The sequence below is a fragment of the Dasypus novemcinctus genome, chromosome 11, assembly GCF_030445035.2.
Source record: "Dasypus novemcinctus isolate mDasNov1 chromosome 11, mDasNov1.1.hap2, whole genome shotgun sequence".
NCBI classification, from domain to species: domain Eukaryota; kingdom Metazoa; phylum Chordata; class Mammalia; order Cingulata; family Dasypodidae; genus Dasypus; species Dasypus novemcinctus.
In genome coordinates, this window is record NC_080683.1 from 48,275,724 (window position 1) to 48,300,156 (window position 24,433).

General features: G+C 40.9%; 1 protein-coding gene across 1 annotated transcript in view; it reads right to left on the reverse strand.

The window, feature by feature from the left end:
* The window catches only part of IMPG1 (interphotoreceptor matrix proteoglycan 1), a 160,705-nt gene that overhangs the window by 57,062 nt on the left and 79,210 nt on the right, over window positions 1-24,433 (reverse strand). Inside the window, exons 13-14 of the mRNA XM_004464254.2 lie at window positions 8,034-8,560; window positions 5,042-5,261 (exon numbers count right to left, since the gene is read on the reverse strand). Coding sequence (XP_004464311.2) covers window positions 5,042-5,261; window positions 8,034-8,560 — 747 coding nt within the window. The remainder of the gene's footprint in view (window positions 1-5,041; window positions 5,262-8,033; window positions 8,561-24,433) is intronic.

Sequence of the window (24,433 nt, forward strand, 5' to 3'; positions counted from 1 at the left end):
ATACGTTTAAAAGGCACCTTGGGTTCTCTTCAGTATGAGACCACACCTTTGTGACTCTCAAACCCCAAGGTAGGACAGAAAGTGTTCATTAAAAGCCTGTTGAATGAAGTGCAAATAGCTTTGAAGTCAGCTTAGTTTTAAGGTGTCCCTCTTCAGCCACACTGCAAGTTCCCTTGGGCAGGGTCTGACTTGTTAGACCCCTGGGCGATGAATGCATCTTGCTTTGGCTTAAGTATGTAGAAGATGGTTAAGGTCTCATCATCATTACCTGGTTATGGAGTGAATCTACCCTTTGCCAGTGGTGGAATAACTAAACCAGGATTCCTAGCTGTGGGCGAGGGAGTCTGCCTGGTCAGTGTTTATCCTTGTGCCCTCCTCCTCTCCTTGCCTGTCCCTCCCTGCCTGCTCACATCCTCTTCATCCCCGATTACTGTTAATTAGAAGAAAAGGTTTTTGGAGGCAGGTTGGCAAGTAGCTTCATGCTATAAATACAAGTTCTCTTGGATATCACGTTATCCATTTGGATTTATGGAGAGGAGTTAATAAAATTCATTGCTGTTCATTTATACATTCATAAAATTCCTATTTGGCTTTCTAATTCTGTTGTCCTCAAACCCTTTGGGTCACACATCACTCATGTCTCTGCTGGTTCTTGTTCATATAAGGGTAAATAAAAATGCGAGGGAGAAAGAGTGACTTTCCCTCTCCCATTTCTTAGAGCATTTTTAAATAAAATTTTTAATTGTGATTCTTTCTTGGTGCCTTTTCGGGCAGTTTAGTGTAGTGAGAGGGAAGGCGGCCCTGGCCGGGCAGTTACCACGGCTGGCAGACCGCACGGCCATGAGCCACCGCCAGCAAACCTGAGGGAAAGGCTGCGGGGAAGATACCGCCAGCCCCTGGCCTTGACATCCCGTTTGGAACTCTTTCCAGGGTCAAGGGGAAGCCCCAGATACCTCCAAACAAAAGGCCTCACCATGGGCCTCTTTAGCGCTAACAGGTGGGGCAACCAATCAGGACAGCCAACAGCTGGGGCCCTGCCCCAAGATTATGAACAGAGAGGAGGAAAGACTTTAAAAAGGCCTGACCTGGGACCCCATATGTGTGATTCATCCTGTAGCACCCACAGTCCATGTGTAGGACTGTGCACTTTTCTGGTTTCTGAATAAACTCTCTATTCCCTGCCTACCCTATGACGTGTCCTTAAGTTCTTTTATGTGCCATAAGCCAAGAACCCAGAGCCTTCTGCCAACACTTGAGATGTATGCACACCGTTTAGCCAGGATGTACGAGCCATCTCTTTGAAATGCAGCCATAAGGGAGCCTTTGCCTGCCTGCCTATCACCCAGTTTCTGTGGGAGGATAGGTGCTTAAATTCAGCTGGTGCCTGGCTCCATTTTGCAAACCTACCTCCTAAGGAAAATTAAATAGAGACAATTAGCAAACAAAGATAAACTCCCCAATTAGCATGTGCTTTTAGGATGAACTATGTGAAGGAATGGTGCTGTCAAGACCTCTTACTGGAAGATTAGCTGTAGTTTATCTTGAGAACATGTACTTAATGAGTTGCATCTGCTTGGCTATATAAAAGGTGAGATATCTTTATGTCTTTTCAAATTCTAGCAGATTGCCCATGATATGCATCATATTCTGGTTTAATGCTTATTCAATATGATAAAATCAAGTAGGCCCTACGTGGTGGCACCTGTGCTAAATTTAAGCCCCATGGCAAGTTTCTATTTCTGATAAAGTCCCTTCTCACCAGAAGACCAAATTTAAATACAGCCAGATCTTTTATCAATTATGCCAGCAAACCTCTTCATTCCTAAACAACTACCTGCTCCCCACTTTGTAAGAGCTCCATTAGTATAATATAAACCTAATATTGGTCAATCAGAACATTTCCTCACTTGCTTCCACATTAGCCCTATATAAGCTTCTTCTTTCCCTCCCTTGGTGGCACAGCCCATTTCATGAAGTGCTCAATGAAACTGTGAGATCCAAAATAGCAAGAAAAGTTTTTCTTTTACAATTAATACAACTGTTTTCCTTTTCTTCTACTTTGTGGAGAGTTTTACTGGTTTGGCAGGAGATTTTGTTTTTAATTATATTTCTCCAACACGCATCACAAGCATTTCTTGGCAGATCTCTTCCATTCATTCATTTATTTGTTCATTTATTCATTCTACTATGAATTTTCAATGCATTAAAACCTCAGATTTTCTTACTCTCCAGGTATTTAGTAGGGAATAGGGTAAGAGCTATCAGTTCACCTAAAAGCCTATTGTAATATTTTAGTGTTCTTAGCAAAGTATCTCCTTTGTAGATACCAGGAGTGATCATTCATTCATTCATTCATCCATTCAACAGGTATATTCACTTATCTTCACTGCTTCTACAGTCTCTGGTATGTCTGTTACCCTGACTGTCTTGAGGTTGTGCAAGCTCAGGCTTGATCTACCTCTGGAAAGCACAGTCAATATTCCATGTTTCCAGGAAGAATTGGTTCTATCTATTTCCACAGCTTCCTGGCATTCCCCTATTGTTCTCCCATGAAAGGTACAAATTGGGCATTCGACCATGTAGTTCACAGGGCAGCCTGGAGGCATTCTTGAGTAGGTCAGCTTGTTTCAAGCATGAACTGAAATTGAAATGAGCACAGTCTTATTTCTAAGAAGCTATTGGCTTCTTAGAGGAAAAACTACAAAGCAGACTTCTATTCATAAGAAATTAGTGATAATAATTTTCATCCCAACCCCCATACAAATACCCGCCATGCTACTTTTCATGGTTCTCACTGGTGTCCTATGTAGATAAAGCTTCACAAATTATTACTTAATCAAGTTAATAATGATGAGGCTATATAAGCAAGTAGCATTATTTAGGCACCCAGAATGTGTCATACATTCTGCTAAGTGTTGTAAACATTCTCTCAGTTAATCCTCACAATTATTACTATCTCCATTTTCCAGTTATAGAAATTGAATTCAGAGAGTTAATTAATATACCACTATTAGCAAATAGGATTTGCATTCAGGACTACAGACCCCAACACCACTGCTGTGCTGGGTCATTTCCAGTGTAGTCAGTGCCCCTTTTACAACCCCTTTCATGGACTGTCAGTTTCCCACCCTCTTTCCAAGGCACTACTCAAGTGGGACCTGCTTGGAGAAGCCTGTGCCCACAGTAGCATAGCCAGCTTCTCCCTGCCTCAACCAGGCTCCTTACATTTAGCTTCTCATGTTGTAGTTGGGTCCCTAAGCAAAGCAGACCCTCAGCCACCTGCCGGAGGAAGGGAGGGAGGAGGTTGGGCCACCCCCCCATCTCCCCTATGCTTTCTACGTTCTCCCCCAAAATGTCTTATTGTCTTTATCAATTGACTGAAGAAAATGGTCTCTGGTCCTAATTGGCAGGAAGCCCCTGGTTCCCTCTTGGCCCAAGGTAGTTTTCCGGGGAGAGGCAGTCTCTCACTACTATTTGGGGATCTTTGATTTCTTAGGAAGTCCAGAGGGCTTACTTAGTTGCCCTGGCTAAGAGGTCAACACTCTCAGTCTCAGTGCCTAAGGGTGCTCTATCTTTTTTTTTTTTTTAATTCATTTTTTGTTTATTTCTCTCTGCCTCCCCCCTGTCCCACCCTGCCCTGCCCAGTTGTCTGTTCTTTGTGCCCATTCGCTATTTGTTCTTCTGTGTCTGCTTGGATTCTTGTCAGTGGCACTGGGAATCTGTGCCTCTTTTTGTTGTGTCATCTTGCTGTGTCAGCTTTCTGTGTGTGTGTGGTGCCACTCCTGGGCAGTACACACTTTTTTTGCCTGGGGCGGCTCTCTTTACGGGGCACACTCCTTGTGCGTGGAGCTCCCCTATGTGGGGGACAACCCTGCAGGACATGGCACTCCTTGCGCGCATCAGCACTGTGCATGGGCCAGCTCACCACGTGGGTCAGGAGGCCCTGGGTTTGAAGCCTGGACTTCCCATGTGGTAGGCGGATGCTCTATCAGTTGAGCCAAATTTGCTTCCCAGTGCTCTGTCTTTTTCATGATCCTGTTAACTAAGGTGCCCAGGCAATTTTTAAAAAGTTGCTGGAAGTCCAGCTCTGTCACAAGTGAGCCTTTAGGTTTGCATTTGCCCAAGGCCTTTTCCCTCTGTCTGCATGGTTAGTCTAGAGAGGGTGTTAAAGATTCACTTCACTAATTCATAGCCAATTAGAAAGCTCTGCTTTGAATCTGCTTGAAGGTCTCATTGGTAGGCAGTCTGGAGCCTTCCCCCTCACACTCAAGAGAATTAAAAATAACAGAAAACCAAACTTCCTTCATTGGTAAGAAAATGGAATTTTGAAACTAATTGTGGAAACAGTTTCCAATTTGGGCATACTCAGTTACACTACACTTTATGATCAGAACAAATGTTCGCTTTCTACTATGTAGCTTTGGGCTAAACTCTTATATCTTTAAGTTTTCTCCACATATAACTTTTTTTTTCTTCAAATCTGCATATGGAAGCTAATCTAAGGTACACAATTGGAGAGGAAAATTATATTCTTCTTTCTGTGGTGATGGTGAAGTGACCTTTTTCCAGATTTGAATTCTGATCTAATGACTGTTTTTCTTTCCTCAGGATGCTGTCAGCTTCATCCTGAATTATGTTTTAAGAAACTATTCTGGTATGTGATTGGAAGTTTTCTTAGGAGCCCTTAATTGTTGCAGTTCACTGAGAAGGTGCTTTTGACTTCTAGCATAATGCAAATTAGCTTGCCTAGGGGCTACAGTTTTTAATATATTTATCTTATGCACAGCAAAAGTTTATTTCTGAGGGGAAATTAAAGCTCTCAGATTGTGAAGCAAGAAGTGCTTGTTCTTTGCTTTCTGATATAGGAAAGCATTTAACCTGCATATTTTAAGGTCCCACCTTTCTAATAAATCCATAGTTTCTGGAAGATAATTTTATCAAGTGTGATGATAATTTTATTTTTTTACCTGAAAGTTGAAGTGCCTGCTTAAAACAACAACAACAACAACCAGAAAACACCTGCTAGGAGGGGTTCTTTTACCTGGCTCAATGTTGAGAGAGTAGCGGTCTATTTCTAGATCAAGCTGTCGGGCTGCGGCAGAACAAAAATCCTCCAAGACGCCGTGTACCGCCTTGGTGAGATTATAGGGCACAGAGTTAGCAAACCTCATTTTGCTATTCACGATCACACTCCCATTTCTGAAGTTCAGTATCTCGAGTTGCTTAAATCCTGTAAGATTGGATTGTAGATATGGAACCAGCTGCAAAATAAGAGACATGTTTATTCTTCATTGTGTTCTAAATGCTCAGCTGCTGTTAATTCTGCTTATGTTCACTTTTCATTGTCTGAGGCATAACTTTCAGTTCCTTTTTATTGTTTTTAGTTTTGTTTTTGGATTTAATGTGAGACCACAGCACCACTACTTGTTTTCAAGTTCATTTATTTATGCACTAATCTTTATTATTTCTTTCCTTCTGCTTGCTTTGGGATTGGTATGCTGTTCTTTTTCTAGCTTCTTTAGCTGTTCAGGTAAGTCTTTGAGTTCAGTTCTTTCCTCTTTTTTAATATAGGTACTTAGGGCTATAACTTTCCCTCTCAAGACTGCCTTTGCTGTATCCCATAAACACCACTATTTAATGATGTATTTGCAGTGATTATGTACCATATTTCCACCTTTCTATCTGTGTATTGAGTTGGATGTGCAAGTTCAGTTATTTTTTAAAAAGTCCAAGTAAATAAAAACATATTCTAAACTGAGGCCAGAAGCACTCTGACCTTCGCCTTTGTAAACAGGACATCTATTAGGAAGGAACCAATTTTAAATGACCTATTAAAATAAACAACAGCCTAAATGTCAGCTTCTCTGTCTAAACAGGATATGTTTCATGATTAACACAGATGTGGTTCTGTGGCAATACAGTACAAGTCCTGGCACTGTCCCTAACTAGTTGTGTAGCCTTCTTCAAACTGCATAACCACTGTGTTATACCTCAGTATCCTTATCTGAACTGTGAGGGAGAAGAAAAAGTGGTTCCCTAGGGCAAGCTTAAAATAATAATTTTAATAAGTCAAAGGTGTGCCCCAGGGCATTTTGTTTCAGATTACTACACCAATTCTTGTGAGCCATTGCCATTCCTGAGATCAGTTTTCAGTGACATTTCAATTTCAATGATGTCTGCCTCATTCCTGGCCTGGCAAGTTAGTATTGTTACTCATGAACCACAATGCCTGTGATACCAAAGGGCACAAAGATGCCAGGTGCAATTTCTCAGGCTTGATCCAGACCTGCTTTTTCCTTGCTCCTGTCCCCACCCCACTAGAAGTCTGACTTTGACTCCAAAGTACATTCTGGTACCCCCCTCCAAGTTTATTGAGAAAATTAAGATGAAATATTATACAAAGTGTGGGAATTATTTCAACCTACTATCCCCAGACTATTATTTACTTTGCTTTGTCTCATCGTTTTCCCCTTAGCATTGCTTTGGTCTCTGGTGGGACCTCTCAGTCTTTACCTTGTGTGCAGATTGTAGGTACATCCTTCCCCTAACTCCATCCTCCTATTCTTCATGGGAAAGAGGCCACCTAGCTAGACACCACTTTTCCCAGCCTCCTTTGTAGCAAGCTGTGACCATGTGACTAGTTACCACCAATGGAATATGAATAGAAACGATGTGAGCAATTGTGGTATCCCTTGCTTACAAGGAAATATAATGACCTGGACTTCCTCTCTTTCCCCCTTCCCACAAGTGGGAACATGGATATACTAGTAACTGAACTTTGATCATGCCCAGGAGGACAACATGCTTGGGGTTGGCAGAGCTACAAGGTAGAAGGAATGTGGGTTTCTGGATGACCCTACAGAGCAGAACTGTCCCATGAGACCATCTAGTGAGAGAGAAATACACTTGTAGCTTATTGAAGCCACTGTATTCCTGGTCTCATCATTATGGCAGCTTATCATGTACTCATTAATTCTTGTGGGACAGGTTCACTGGAACCGTTCCCTAGGACTGTCCCAATATCTATTCACCCTACTGTGGAAGTGGAGAGATGACACAGATAAAACCTGACCTTAAAGCATATGTTCATTTTTTTAAAATGTATTTAATGGATTTTTTTTTTCAATTTTAAGGAGGTACAGGGGATTGAACCTGGGACCTTGAACATTGGACGCAGGTGTTCAACCACTGAGCTATACCTGCTCCCCTTTAATAGATTTTTTAAATGGATTTAATTTGTATAACAATTTAGCTGATAAGAATCACACAAAATCTTTTCTCTTATTTTCAGAAACTCTGAGATCTGTGTCATATGCGTGGTACATTTACTTAAACTGACCATGACCATGTAGAGGGACCATATATTTCAGCAATTTGTATTGTACATGTATTTTTTATTGTATACATAGAAACAAAATAATCATATGAATTGTGGGGGGTAATTCATTATTAAAGATATATGTCATCATGACCATCTTCTTACTTCCTTTGTTAAGGATCAGAGATGATAATTATTTAATCTTTTTAAAATTTTATTTTTATTTTTACGAGAACTTAAAGAGAATCAAAAAAAGGAGTCTCTTACCCCTGAACTCTGCATCATCTGGACAGGAATAGTCTAGCTTTTACTGCTTCTACAGATGGACTGAAAAGCAGCTTGTGCCATTACATCTTGGGAAAAATCTATTCACACTAGTTTTAGATTTCAAGTTCATTATTCAAGTATTATGGATTATTCTTATATAAATTTAGTTAGGAAGAACTATAATAAAAAGTTTTTAGATATAAGTTTCTTATCAGGCTGGGCAACAGTGCCTGCTCTGTGTGTCCACCATGGAGCTCCCCTGCCTAGATGGATCAGAATCCATCTCAACATTCTAGCTGAGTGCCTTGGGCAACAGCTCTCTTGAGGACTTGTTTCTTTTAACTTGCATTGCTTACAACAGCCAGTGATTGTATGAGGAAGTAACAACAACAACAGAAAAAAAAGCAAAGAAGAGGCTCAGAGAAAATTGTAAGCAGAGTCCACTTACCAGCTGTGTGAATCGTTGCTCCAGAGCTTGGTACTCCAGAGAGCTCTTGTTGAACAGGTTGTTGGAGAAAGGCATGTTAGCAACATGTAGACTGAAGAACACTACCAGCTCTTGGCCCTTGGCAGCAATGGTCACAGAGCTAGTGGTGATATGCAGTAGAGCTGGGACAGGAGTAGTATTCTCCAAGAAATGATCTGGGGTAGAAACATATCCACTGTTTCCTGGTACCTCAGATGAAGTACGAGTGTTAGAAAGATCCATTCCATCCAGGTCTCTGAACATATTCTGGCTTCCTGTACTCAACCTACTTTCTTTTGAAGATGTAGGAGCATGTGAAATTTCCAGGGCAGATTGGCTGATGGCAGAGTAATCATTGATGGGGATGGTGACCCCCGGAACTAGTGCTGTTGTGTCGATGGACATTATGTCTGGCACACTTTCATCAGTCAGAGAGAAGGAGCTTGATCCAGTAGAAAAAGGTAGAGTTTCTGATGTAGAGGCCATAGCAGATGGAGACCAAAAACCATCTGAAGAAGAAACTCCTGAGACCAATTTCATTATGTTCAGGCATTCCCCAAAGAATAGAAGGAGAAAAAGAAAATACAAAGTTAGGTTTTACTTTAAAAAGGAGTTTTACAATGGTCATTTTAGTGGTCATTATTTTAAAATATAAGAGATTGGTTGGGTAATGGCAGGCAGTCCTGTTTCTGAACCTAGCAAGGCAGAAACATAGCAAGTAGATCTCTGAGACCAGTTTTACTCAGGCCCAACCTTTCTGGATAGATGAAACTAAAAGAGCATCAGCTACCTAGCATTGCTGGAATTACTGCCAAACCAGACACAGCATACTTGGGGACCAGATGATACAAACTGACCAGGATACCAGGTGGTACCAACTGCAGCTGGCATTGGGATAGATTTGGATTGCACATTGCCACCTAAAACTCCCAGTTTGGCTAGTTACATAGTTTTGGCAAGGTCATTTCATTCACTTACAAATAATGCAACCCTTCATTTTATACAATGGAAGTTTCTGGATCTCGGATTTCATATTTTGGTAGTTTTACTACTTAAATTTAAGCTATGCTTTTCCAAAATTAGATAATATAATAAAAAACAAAAAGGATTCATTTATTTATTCCCTCCCTCCTTCTTTGTTTGCTCTCTGTGTCCATTCACTGTGTGTTCTTCTGTGTCTGCTTGTCTTCTCTAAGTGGCACTGGGAACCTACCCTGGGATCTTCTAGAGTGGGAGAGAGGTGCTCAAACTCTTGTCCCACCTCAGCTCCCTGGTCTGCTGTGTCTCTATTGTCTCTCCTCTGTGTCTCTTTTTTGTGTGTGTCATCTTGCTGTGCCAGCTCTCCGTGTGGGCCAGCACTGTGAACAGACCCGCACTCCTGCGTGGGCCACCACACTGTGCAGTTCAGCACTCCACGTGAGTCAGCACTATGAGTGGCCTAGCAATCCACTCGGGCCAGGTTGCCTTCACCAGGAGGCCCTGGAAATTGAACCCTGAACCTCCTGTATGGTAGACAGGAGTCTAATCACTTGAGCCTATCCACTTCCCTGTAATTTAATAACTTGCAAATTTACAGAATGACATTTGAGTATAAAGGTGTGGGTGACACATATTTGAACTTTATACTCATCATATAACTTGTTAAATATTTGGTTGTGTTCTTGTCACTTTTACATTATTCTCTGTTAAATATTTGATTATAGTTCTGTTACTTTTGTATTAATCTCTGAGAATTTCTTCTACCACTTTGCATTGTTTTCTTGGATAAGTACACTTTGAACTGCTGAAGTCCACTTTTTTCGGGTGCAAAATTAAAATCAACAAGTATTTATGAACTATGAATGTGGTTTTATGAAGCTTAGGTTTTAAAGTCAGAGCCGCTGAATATATTTAAGGCATCAGGTAGATGAAAATAGGGAGTTTCCTGTGATTATTTCAGTGACATTTTGGCAAATATGTGCAAAAGCCCTGCTGAAATCATAGCGCTAAGCATGATGAATGGACTGTTTGCAGATACAATCTTTGGATTCTCCATCAGTTAATTTACTACACAAAATTGAACTTGAAGTGATAAACAGCTCTGAAAGGTGAAATCATATTAGTTTTACTATTTTCTTAAAATGAATCTTGGGAGTGGATGTGGTTCAAGTAGTTGAGTGCCTGTCTCCTACATGGGAGGTCCTGGGTTTAGTTCCCAGTGCCTCCTAGAGAAAGCAAGCAAACAATGAGCAAACAGTGAGCAAACAGGTGAGGGAGTCAACACAGGGCAGCCAATGTGGCTCAGTGGTTGAGTGCCGGCCTCCTGCATATGTGGTCTGGGATTTGATCCCCAGTTCTGCTATCTAAAAAATATATATAGGTGGCAGACTTGGCTCAGTGGTTAGGGCATCTGTCTACCACATGGGAGGTCCACGGTTCAATCCCCGGGCCTCCTTGACCCCTGTGGAGCTGGCCCATGAGCAGTGCTGATGCGTGCAAGGAGTGCCATGCCACACAGGGGTGTCCCCCGCATAGGGGAGCCCCACGTGTAAGGAGTGCACCCTGTAAGGAGAGGCACCCAGCATGAAAGAAAGTGTAGCCTGCCCAGGAATGGCGCCACCCACATGGAGAGCTGCCACAACAAGATGATGCAACAACAACAAAAAAAGAAACACAGATTCCCATGCCACTGACAACAACAGAAAAGGACAAAGAAGATGCAGCAAATAGATGCAGAGAACAGACAACCGGGGTGGGGGGGAAGGGGAGAGAAATAAATAAATAAATAAATCTTTAAAATATATATATATATATATATAAATAAAAAAATCTGCCTGTTGCTGGATTATCCCCAGATATCAAAGAAGCACCCTCTCTTCTCTTACCTGGTGTGTCTACCCATAATTCATTCAACTACAGAAAATATGTTTCTAAGATCCAGGCTCCCTCTGGACATAATCTTTCTAGTTTTATTCAACTATTCATGGAAGGATCAAAAATGAATAAATGGAAAGGCAGCAAGTGCTATCAGTGATTTGATTTGACTTCTTCATGTCAAGGGGAAATGGCATTTGGATCCCTGTTCTCTGTGCTGCTACATCTGATGAGGATGGGGGAAGTCTGAGAAAGGAAACACAATGATGGATGTCTTTATTCTTCTGGGCCAGCATATCATTACTCACACCTTCCTCATTGCAGAGACTTTAATCAGCTGAAAGTAGGCTGCTACATTATGTCATCAAACAACAAAAATGAATTTCTAACCATTGCTCTTTGTGGCATCTTAACAATCTTCCATATTCACAATAAACCTAACCAACTTATTTCATTGATAGAACAGTTAGCTATTTAAATACAAGGTTGCTAGATAAAATAAGAGATGTCCTTTGGGACAAACTTATACTTAAAAAATTATTGGGTTGTGTCCCCCACAAAATATATTTGATTTTAGCTCCTGATACCTGTGAATGTGACTTTATTTGAAAATAAGGTTTTTGCAAATGCACTCAAAATAAGAGGGTTGTGGGAAGATGGTGGAATAGGATGCTCCAGGGTTCAGTCCTTCCATCAAAACTAACAGGCAGGAACTGCCTAAAGGCAGGAATTGTCTAAAGAAACTCTTTTGAAACTCCAGAGGTCAGAACAACACGGAACAGCATCCAGGGAAGAGCAGGATGAAGAGGCTGACAAATTACAATAAAGAAAACTACATTGCTTTCTGCATGTGGTGGATACAGGTGCCAACAGCACTCCTTCCCATTTCGTTCACTGGTGACAGAGAGGGACATTAACATGCTTTTCCCTTAAAATAGGGGTTGAGTATGGCTAATCACTGATCATGGCTTTTGATTAGTGAATTCAGATCTCTAGGGGCCTGGCTCTACGGACAGCTGTTGTTTTGACCTGTTTTGGCAAAAGCAAAGGCAGTCATTGTTTCAACCCTCCCTAGACAGGAGCTGCAGGGGTAGAGACTGAGAGAGGCTGTGCTTCCTCATTTAGTAGAAAGGCTGCATTTGCTGGGCAGACCAGGAAAGATTAACTTTGGGGAGCTGCCAGAGAAGCTCTTGACACCCTTCTGATCCCCTCCCCAGGGTGCTTTGGAGACAGCCTGCACCCCATTGGTGGTCCCTGGTCCTGTTTTGTCTGGGAAAGACTGACTTGGGAAAGTCGTCTTCTTCCAGCACCCCGGAATTTGCCCTCTAGGCAAAAGCAGCTTGAGATAATGGAAGGAGTATAAGAAACTCTAGAGAGTGACAGTCTGGGCTAATGGCTTGCCAGCATAAACATCTGGGAGAAGAAGGTATGCCTCCTGGGAAACAGAGTGGGCAACGAAAATCCTATAAACACGGCAACTTCCAAACAATTAACAAGCAAGTGCCCAGGGCAAGACAGAGGCCCAGAAAGACAGGGAAAACCCAGCATGGCACATTAGTGGGCAGATCTTCCTGAAAGGAAGGTTGGAGCTCAAGTAAACCTGTCTTATCACCAGCTGGTTACAAAATCAAGAAAGACATCTCAGGAAATAAATCCCATAGTTTTTTTTTAAAGCAGATACTGGGGATTGAACTGGGGATCTCATCCATGCAAAGCACACAGAGCTGCACCTACTCCCCAGAGTTAACATTTTAAAATATTAAAATGTATAATGTGCAATGTGCAATGAAAGAATACAAGACCAACAAAGAAACAGAAAATGATGGCCAAACCAAAGAATGAGGATAAAAATCCAGACACCAATGAAGAAGATGAGAATGTGGACATACCAAACAACGCCCTTTAAAAAAATGATCTTAAAAATGCTTCGGGAGATGAAGGAAAATACAGAGAAAGAGCAAAAGGATATCAGGAAAACAATGAATGACTGATATAGTAGAGAGTAAGAATTTTTAAAAAGAAACCAAACAGGGAAACGGACTTTGGCCCAGTGGTTAGGGCGTCCGTCTACCATATGGGAGGTCCGCGGTTCAAACCCTGGGCCTCCTTGACCCGTGTGGAGCTGGCCATGCGCAGTGCTGACGCGCGCAAGGAGTGCCGTGCCACGCAAGGGTGTCCCCCGCGTGGGGGAGCCCCACGCGCAAGGAGTGCGCCCGTGAGGAATGCCGCCCAGCGTGAAAAGAAAGTGCAGCCTGCCCAGGAATGGCGCCGCCCACACTTCCCGTACCGCTGACGACAACAGAAGCGGACAAAGAAACAAGACTCAGCAAATGGACACCAAGAACAGACAACCAGGGGAGGGGGGGAAATTAAATAAATAAAAAATTAAAAAAAAAAAAAAAAAAAAAAAAGAAACCAAACAGAAATTTTGCAGTTGAAGACCACAATAACTGAAATGAAAAATTCCCAGGAGGGTTTCAAAAGCAGAATGGAGTTGACCAAAGAAAATTCACTGATTTTCACTGATTTGAAATAATCAGAATAAGAAAATTCATAAGCTAAGAATCTAGAAAATAGGGTACCACGGACAGTGTAGGGATAGAGAATGTGAAGTAAAGGCTTAAAATGTGCAGGGTTTCTCTTTGGAATGATGAAAATGTTTTGGTAATGGATGGTGGTGATGACAGCACAACATTATGAATGCAATTAACAGCACTGCTGTATATCTAAATGTGCTCAAAAGGGAAAAATGTTTGATTATATATATTGTAACAATAAAAATGAAAAAAAAATGCATGGAACTACAAATCATAAACAGTGAACCCTATGTCAAACTACAGGCTATAGTTAATAATACAATTATAAACCTGTGCTGTCATCAACTATAACAAATGCTTCACACCAATGCAAGGTGTTGGTGGTAGGGTGGAGTGTGCAAGTCCTGTATTTTATGCATGATTGTTTTATAAACCCACAATTTCTCTAATAAAGAAAAAATAAAAAAAGCGATAACAAAAAAAGATAAAATGAGGTCACACTGGATTAGGGTGGGCCCTAATCCAATGACCTGTGTCCTTATAAGAAGAGGGAAATTTGGACTAGAGACAGACCCATGGGAAGAATGCCATGTACTGACAGAGGCAGAAATTGGAATGATGCCTCTATAAGCCAAGGAACACCAAGATTGGTGGCAACAACCAGAAGCCAGGAAAAGCCAAAAAGGATTCCTCCCTAGAGCCTTCGGAGAGAGCATTGCCCTGCCACACCCTGATTTCAGACTTCCAGCCTCTAGAACTGTGAAAGAATAAATTTCTGCTATTTTATGTCTCCCGGTTTGTGGTACTTTGTTATGGCAGTCCAAGGAAATTGATACTCTTTATGTAAAATTCTAACTTAATTGGGGATCCTGTATTTTTATTTGGTGAATACAGCAGACCTATTCAAATGTGATTCGAAAGGTTCATTCTAATTTCTTTTGGCTGGAGATTGAAGCTATGGGTCAACATCCATATGAAATAAAAATACTATCCAAACTTACCACCACTTATAAATGCATTTCAAACAATTGTTTTCAAATTCAGATTTGATTCCTATGTAAAAATTAGACATGTTAGTGACACAGGTCTTTCCAATGTTAATATTTTTTTCACTGCATTGGGGAACTAAAGCGCTAAAAACCAAGGGTGTTTATTTCATCATGAAGTATGCAAAATAAACACTCAAAATAAGTCTTAGCTGTTATGCTCGAGTGTGTGTGTGGGTTCCCATGAGAGTCTGGGATGTGTTTACAGGTATTTTTGTATGCTGGAAGCACTGGCTAGAAGCTTGGCTGCTGAGAACAGGGTAAATGGCTGATTTGGTCAGTTTCTGGGCAGGAGGGCTGTCCAGAGGCAAAGGCCAAAGAAGAGATGGTTTAACCAGATGAATTCAGGTCCCGCTGAAGCCCAAAGCAAGATGGACACAGAAGATGGGCATGGCGACAGGAGCCAGAAGCCCTAGTGATAGACAGAGGATGAGCAGGGTGTGAGGGACAAGTTCAGATGAAAGACTATTTTAAGTGCTGCCAGAGTGGGTCAAATATATACACTAAATCATCAAGTGACTGCCTTTCCCATGACAAAAAAAAATCTAAAAAGAAGATATTCCCCAACACACTTTAGATCTTCAGGTGGCATGCCCAGCAAGTTCTTAATTCTGTATCATACAAATCCATTCTTATTTGTAGTAATAAGAAAGCTATTACTTTCCTTTTTGGCATAGAAAGTGTTCCCTGTTAATTCACCAAATTGACTTTGAGAGTGTACTATGTGCCAGGCCCTCTTCCAGGTGTTGGGATACATCAATGAACAAAACAGGTAAGAGTTTCTGCCCCCAAGGAGTTTATAATCTAGTGAGGGAAGACAGAAAATAAGCCAGATGAACAAAATAAAATATACAGAATGTCAGATGACGGTAAGTGCTATGAAAATACAATGAATTAGGAAAGGAAGATGGTACTGCCAGTGGTGACTGAGGATGTAATTTTTGAGCAAAGACCTAAGGCAGGTGAAAGAGCTAGCAATGCAGCAAATACAAGTGGAAAGGCCAGAGGAAAAAGGTTTTCTGTCATATTCAAGATCAGCTAGCAGGGAGGCCAGCATGGCTGGAATGGAATTCTATACTGTCAATGATATTTTCAAACACATGAGGTCTCAAAATATTCCTCCCAGCAATACTTTCTCAGGATGTGTGTTCCTAAAATGAAAGAATAAGCCAAGGAAGAGAAAGCAATGGGATACTGAAAAGAAATTAGGGGGAGTGAATTTGGCTCAACTGATAGAGCGTCTGCCTACCATATGGGAAGTCCAGGGTTCAAACCCAGGGCCTCCTGACCCATGTGGTGAGCTGGCCCATGTGCAGTGCTGATGTGCACAAGGACTGCTGTGCTACACAGGGGTTTCCCCTACGGAGGGTAGCCCCATGTACAAGGAGTGAGCCCTGCAAGGAGAGCTGCCTCACGTGAAAAAAAGTGCAGCCTGTCCAGGAGTGGTGCTGCATACATGGAGAGCTGAAGCAGCAAGATGATGCAACAAAAAGACACACAGATTTCTGGTGCCGCTGACAAGAGTGCAAGTGGATACAGAACACACATTGAATTGACACAGAGAGGATACAACGTGGGTCGGGGGAAAGGGGAGAGAAATAAATTAAAAAAAAGAAATCTTAAAAAGAAAAAGAAATTAGTATCCCAGATGTAAAAGGCAATCAGTTAAGACTGCAAGCAATGAGTCTCAAGAGACGGGCATGCGGACTAGGTTATTTTACAACTTCATAAGCCATAGAGAACTGATGGTCATGCAAAATTTTTTGTTCATAGAGCTGTAAACAAGGCAAGGTTGGTCTCATTATTCCATTTACAGATGAAACTCTGAGGCTTAGAAAAATTAAAATATTCAAAATTAATTTCTGATAGACTCAGCATTAAGAGCAATTTTCTTAAGCTATCCATTTTATTTCCACATGCATAAAAGCCAAAGGCCGTTGATAGTTTCCTCTTTGCCAGAATTTCATTAATTTATGCATACATCTTTGCATTCAGTCAATAAATAATAAATATCTACCATCTGTCAAGTACTTGCAAAGCACTGGGCTATACCAATGAACAAAACACATTCTCTGCCTCAGGTTGTTAGAGTAGCTGAAAATACAGTAAGAGCACCTTCCGTGTATGTTATTTTATCTAAAGGTTACAATCAATTTCTGAGGCATTATGCAGATAAAGAAACTGAGACATTGAAAGATGAATAAACTCAATATAATATCGGTGATGAGGAACTTAATAGGGCTTGCACTGGGGCAGTATACCATAGTCTCAAAGAATAACCAGCAGTTCAGCAAGTTGCTAGATAAGAGATGTTGTGAGGAGTTTGATGGAAAAGGGGGAGAGGGGTCCGATGAAGTGACACTGCTGAATCCTTGTGAATGACTTGCAACTACCCTGCCAATCAGGGGCCGCGGTGGCTCAGCAACTCATCATGTAAAACAAATAAATGGTCAGACTGCAGAGATTTTGAGTTAAGGAAAATTTCATCAGGTAGATTTTTATTGTAGTGAGCCTGCTGTTTTGCCAAAAGCCTTGTTTATGTTCCTCATAAAATTTCACAATAAATAATCATTGTATTGATCAGCAATAAGCATTTTCTTAGAAGAGCAGCTCACCCTGTTAAGCCCCAGGCCTCTGTGAGGCTAGTGTGGGAATTAACCAGCTGAATGCGAAAAATTGAACGACTGAAGAGTCCAAGTACTTGTGACAAGAAAAAGCAGAGTGGATCAAGTATGAAAAATGGGAATCTGATTCCACACTGGGTTGGAGGATTGGCAACTTGCGTAGTTGCCTCCAGACTAGGTCTTGCCAAACATGCCTAAGGTGTATCAAGAAAGGTACAATCAGACACAATCACATATTTTTGGAAAGGTGAATATTAAAAAAAAAAAAAGTACCATGAAACATGCAAATTTGAGGGAGAAATTGGGTCCATGAAAACTACAAAAAGGGACAAAATAAATTAGGTGTATATATATATATATAAGTTAATCTGTCCTCATTTAATATTATATATTAAGCCTTACAAACATTTTTCTAGAAAAATGTAAACAGGGTTATGAAGGTGTATGCAAAGGTTCAGCCATGGAAGAAGCAGGTACACATCCTGCAGGGAGCAACCTCACCAGGACTTGGCCAATGGCTGGATGTGAGCCAACGGAGAAGAGAGTCTTCGGTGACTTGGCTTCCGGCTTGGGCCTTTTCGTTAATGGTGGTTTTATTACTGAGGCAGGGAATTCAGGAGAAGCCTCAGTGCTTCCCAGCTCTAACATGTAAAGTGGAGAGAAAATAGCTATCCTCTACATCCTATCAGGTGGTTTAGAAATAATTAAATAATAAGGCTTTGAAAATAACTGTTAAAGCCCAAATGTAAGTGGTAGTAACAACTACTGCTGTAGAGCAGGGGTTCTCAAGGTGTGACCTGGACTCCCAGCAGCAGAAAGTGGCTTCTGGGAATTGGTTAGAACTGCAAATTCCCAGGTTCCACGGCAGCCCTACTGAATTAGAAACTCTGTGGGTGGAGCCCAGTCATATGGTTTTGACAAGCCCTATAGGGGATTCTGACCCATGGAAATGTTTGAGAACATTTGGAAAGGCTCTACAATTTGTTATGGGGAAACTGACAGCGACTAGCACACTGGAGCCCAGCTCTGATCTGTCCCTCAAGTCTCTTAGTTCTTGCTTTATCCACAGGTGCCTTTTTATCATATTTGCTGATAAAGACTTAGGTCACAAAGAGCTACACAAACACTTACGTTTAATAACCAAATCAGTCAAGTATACACCGGGGAAACGTTCTTTAAAATTAATTTAATTAAAGGCAAGTTAAGTCAACTTTAGGTCTTAGCTTTGCACTTTAAGAGTATGAAATCCATAAAGCAATCACACTTGAAGTTCCTTCAGAAACTTTCTTCCATTTGACATTTAAATTACTTTTTGTATCAATGAATGTCATTTTGGGAAGAAAGTTACATTTTTTTCCCCCCATATATCTAAACAACTTGTTAAGATGCAAAAACATGCTAAAAAGCATGTTGGAATTTCCAGGATGTTTTCAATCCAAACTGGTTAACATCTTTCTCTGCTTACTTCTTAATGGAATGTAAATGCCTCATAGGAAGGAGCTCTGGTCTGATATAATGGGTTTTGCCAAGTTACAGCTGGGGAAGATATTTGAATTTCAGCCACTTAAAAGAATCACTTCCTGCTGCAAAGCATATTGTAAGTTGGTTCTGCAAATTCATATTTTGAAGATATTACTACAGTATATCATATTCTATGAGCTAGAGAGAATCATTACATGCACAGACAGGAAGAATGCAAGAGAACTGCTTCTAAATTTCTGTTTTTAAAAGATAGTTTTGAAGCATAAGCTTAAAAAAAACTTTAATAGTACCAGTTAGAGCTATTTCCAACTTAAATTTCTAAGCATTACTTTTCTCCAAGAGATCTACAAAAGGCCCTTGCATGCCTTTAGTGTCCTAGATGCCTGCTGGATTTCATGTTGTTGGTATTGACAATAGTACCTAATATATGGTATTTCATCTGCCTTTACTTTACAGCAGATTTTGAAGAATATGTGAGATTAACTAAGGGTAGCAAACTGTATTTGAAGAAATCATAGTCTACTCTTACATTAACACTGATATAAAGAAAACTCCAACTTCATAAGACATATTGTTGGATGTCGTGGAGGTGGCAAGGAGGATTTATAGCATCTTGCAAAGGCTGAATGCACAGGGAATGTGAACATTAGGCACAAAATCTGAATAATTCAGGCAACACTTTATTATTTATTATCTGAATAAAGAAAACATATTCAAGCAATTCTCCTCACCTGCAGGGAAGAAGGCCCAAATGAGAACTATCTTCTGAGCAAATTCCCTCTATTTCTGATTTAATGTATCAGTTACAGTGTGAAGATAAAGTGTTACATTGAGAAGGTTCACATTTTGTATCTGTGATTCTGTATCAACCATCGCTCTTTATGCTTCCTACTGCTATCAAAAGAAAAGCCAGAAAATATCTCCTTATTTAAACTCAGGGACATCCTCGTTATCATTAACTTCCATCCATCTTCTATCAACTATCCTTCCATCCTTTCACTCATGCAGCCATTCACCTATAGAGTGTCCCTGGGGCAGAGGAAAAAAAAAAAGATAATGGATAAGAGTCAGTGTGAAAAGATGGAATGGGATTGCTTCCGTATGAGGGTAGCTAAAATGGATAACCTCATCAAGAAGATGTCAGCACTAAATGGGAATCACCCAAGTGATTATACTGTTTATTACTTTATTGAAACTGATAGATTTGAGTGCACACGCAGATTTTCCCTAGGAAAATAAGCAATCCATAGCAACTTTAAAATTGCTTAAAATGCAGGGAGAGAGCCTCCGGCTTTCAGTTTAGTATAAATAGTAAGGGAAGTTTTGAAGCACAATGACCTGTGTGTTTGAGGCCCCCACCATATTAGAAGTAAAGTGACTGGAGAGCAAGAGCTCAGGGTTGGTACTGGCTGAGCAAGGTTTAATGATGTGTTGCCCATGACAGACCCCTTATGATTTGGGTCCAGAGCAGTCCTGTGCCTGCTCATCCTCAGGGTCATTGATTGCCCTTCCCTCACTGCACTGTTTCATGGTGTTGGGGGTAGAGCACTGACTCCTGCAGGGTTGCATTTTCAGGTTTTATACATCTGGTTTTGGGTGGGATTTGACCAATGTAGGGCACTGGCAGGAAGGACGGAAAGAAGCCAGGGTTATTTCTCCTCCTCCTTCTGTGCTTCAAGTGGTTCCCCCAGAAACCCTCTCTTCCTCTGTGGCTCCAGCTCCCACTAGACAGGTGTCCTGGGCTTCCAGATCACTTTAGGTGACTCTGGCCCTTGGACTCTGGTAATGTGTCTTATCTCCTCCCTTTGTCTCTCTAGCCTGAGGTTGGTAGACACAGCCTGCTCTTCCTAATCTCTGGATAACCTCTCTCTCCTGTTTGGCTTCTGGTTCCTCTACCCCTGGAGTAACACATTCCCTGCATTAAATTCCCTTTCTTATAAATAATAGTTTGAACTATTAGAGATTAGAATTCTTGGAAGATGGCATCAGATTAGACAGGCAGGACTCAACCATCCCACAAAAACAATGGAGAAAAGGCCAAAGGCTGTCCAAGGGACCTGCTTTTGGCCAACAGACCAGGATAGTGTTGTGCAACCACCAGGAGAGATGAAGAACCCAAAATGACAAATGTGATTTACTAACCCCTTTGGCAGTCAGGAAGGGCTAGCATCCCCTGTCTTTAAGACATTAGCCTGGATAAAACCCCTGGTTCACTGCAGCTGATTGAGAGGGGAACAGACGTCTTCTTCCCTGTCATCTGATACAAGGGAAGAGGAAGGGTACATTAGAGGGTTGAGTTGTTTCTCTTCAGAGAATTCAGCCATCAGAGCCTGCTTTGAATCTTGGTTCTGACCTGAACAGAAACACAGGCAAGTGGAGGTCAAAAGAAACACCTCCGTGGAAAGGTTTGCTGGCGAGCACCATCTGCTGGCCAGCCAGGAAACTGCAAGAAGGAAAACTGCTTTTAGGTCTCTTGTAACCTGAACTCTTGAGAGAAAATCTGTGCCCCATCAGTGAGTCCTTGGCCCAATTTTGATAACTTAACCTGGGCAATTTTAAAGACTCAGAGTAAGTTGAACAAAAAATCAAAGAAGAGCCTTGAAAAAAACCAATTAGGCAAGAGAGAGAAATTGACCATCAGAGTAAATTCACCAACATATTCAGATGCTTAGACATCAGCAAAAAATGGCAAACCATATTAGGAAACAGAAAGAGAAGGCCCAGCCAAAAGAACAAACCAAATAGCCAGACGAGATCCAGGATTAAAGACAACTAATCAATGATAATCACACAAATCTACATCAATTAAAGGAAATATGACTAAAGAGATAAAGGACATTAAGAAGCACTGAGTGAGCATAAAGAACAATTTGAAAGCCTGCAAAGAAGAAACAAAGACCTTATGGGAATGAAAGATACAATGGATGAGATTAGATATACATTAGAGGCATATAACAGCAGATTTGAAGTGCTCAAAGACAGATTTAGTGATTTCAAGGACAGAACATCTGAACTAGAAAAGACAGGAGAACAGAAAGAGAAAAGAATGGAAAAAATGGAACAGTGTCTCAAGGAATTGAATGGTAATGTGAAACACACAAACATACATGTTATTGGTGTCCCAGAAGGAGAAGAGAATTGAAAGAGGGCAGAAAGAATATTTGAGGAAATAATGACAGAAAACATCCCAAATCTTATGAACTATTAGAAATTGCTTCTATTTGACTCTTTTGACCTATAAAAATCACAACCTAATTCCTGAAATGGTTTCTGTCCATCTGGTTAGATTCTGATGGATACAGAGCCATTAGGAAAGGAGGCTTCCCGCCAGTAAGGGACTTTAAAATGTTGACTGTGGCAGAGGGGATGCAGTGGGCAGAGAGTCTGATATCTCAGGACACAGAAATTGGATGGGTGAGGAAGCAGAGAGCAAAGGAATGGATTGGCCAGGCCAGGACATGTGCTCAGGCAGCCAGCATTTTCCAGAGCATACTGGGAGTCTTCACAGAGACTCTTCTTACTTTTGCTCTGAGCATTTCCAGAGGTACGTTTAAGAATCTAATAATAAAGCTCCTGAAATGAAAGCATGACATGCCAAGGCAGAACAGGGTGAGGAGCATAGACATGGAAAAGAAATAGGGAAAAAGAGTCTAGGGGGGACCAGATCAGAGTTGACAATCTTAACTGGACTGCTGAGTCTTTACTAAAGAAAAAACAGAAAGCTTATTCCAGAACCCCAGTGAATGCATGGAAAAGTGAAAACATTTTTCATCCAAAGTAATGCTTTAGTTATTCACAACAAATCCTGTTGTCATCCTCATAAAAACTCCTCTCTGTATATTGTTTCTATTTTTTGGACGATTTCAACTCTACTACTTGATTATCTTATACTAGGATGGATGAAGCTTGAAGAGCAGTCCCACCTACAGAATGCTCTTTTAGTAAGTTTTGGCTCTATCTGGTATGCAGTGCCATGCTAAGGTAAATTAGATCCTGAGGCTAAAGGAAAATTGTGTGCCCTTGTTAACACTTATCAAAATTTTCTCCCATTTTTTGAACCAAGTGGAAAAAGGTAAGAACAGCCTTACAGTAAAAAATATGGTTAAATATGAAGCCCCACCTAACACAATCTGCTGCCATACCATTGTCAACCTTCGTAAACATGCCTGAAGTGGGATGTGATCAGTACAGGCTGGGAACTGTGGGCAGATTGGAAATGACTGTAGCTATTGCTCAATAATGCAGGGCTTTTAAGCAAGCAGCCTATCTTTATTTAAAATTTGAATATTAATAGTTTGTTCATCATGGATTCTTTGCATTAATTTTGTTTGAATTACTGCATTTAAATATTATCTTGATTACTAGAGTTTTTTGACTCTCCCTTAAATTTTGCATGGAAGCTAGTGTCTCACTCATAGCACCCTAATCCTGACTGAGGAGGTGACGAGGAAGAAGGGAGAGAAACCGTCAAGTAGGTCTGTGCAGGAATCATGAAAGGAGTATTCTAAAGAGTCAGGAAAAAAAAATCCCAGTGTGGAGAGGTTGTTTTAATAATTATGATTATAAGTCTCTGGAACATAAACAGGCCCATCAAATCCTGGTCAAATTGGCCTAGCATTGGTGGTGAGGCTACTGAAGATGAAGATCTAGATGGGAAGCTGCATAAAGATACCTTAGTGAAAACCAGGGTTTGCAAGGAAAATTTGAAATTGGGAAAATAGCCTTAGAGTAGAGGGGAACGATATTTGAATATAATTTGTCCTTTTGAGAAGATACCAATAATGAAAGCTTTAAGATACCAACATGGGGATACTGCTATAGACTACATAAAATATCAAACCATATCTTTTGCCCTACAAGGGTTTTATAAGAGGCAGTAGAAAATATTAGCAATGGGGAGAGAAAATGAGACTACCGTAGGGAGAAATGAATTGAAATATTGATTAGTTTGTGTTTGAAGTCTATACACTTAAAAAAAAACAAAACAAAACCAAACAAGCAAGCAAACAAACAAAAACCCAGGGAGACAAATGAACAAACCTCAGACAAGGGATTCTAAATGAAAATTGGAGAGTCTTATACCCTTTGCATATGATGAAATAATGGATCAAAGTGCTGCAGAAATAAGACTTTCAATGTAGAGTTAAATCTTAGGGAAGTGTTCTGAAAGTCATTCTTTTATAGTGAGAAAGTAAAGGCATTCATAGAGGTCATGCCAAGCAGCAGGTTCCAGTTTCCATATTTAAGGCAGTTAGGGTCTAGATGTTGCAATAATATTTTTCTGTTTTCCTTTTGTTATGGCTAAATTTTTCTTTTCATTAGAGGTAAAATCCTCTTTGGGAGACGTGTTAAGTGAAAAGATTCACCCGGGATGAAATGCAGCTGAGTCCTCAGATGCCCATGGATCGTGCCCCCTCTGCCATCCCCCAGGAAGATGGGGAGGGTTTCCTCTCTGGACTTCAGGCTGGCACTAAGCCTTGTTGCTGCAGACTTCTCACACTCATTGCTTTGAGAAGCCATTCAAAATATTCAATCCTTTAGAGCAATATGAGAGTCATAAGTGAAGTTAAGAAGGTTACTGTGGTGGTTAGGCTAAGGTGTCAACTTGGCCAGGTAATGGTGCCCAGTTGTTTGCCCAAGTGAGTGCTGGGCTAATTGTAATGCAAGGGCATTTCATGGACTTTAATCATCAGTGAGTTGATTGCAACTATGGCTGATTACATCTATAATCAACTGAGGAGACCATCAGCAATGAGTGACATCATAACCAATGACTTGAGGGCCTTAAAAGAAGTGATTTCTGCATTCAGAGAGAGAACTCCCATCTCTACTTGGACAGC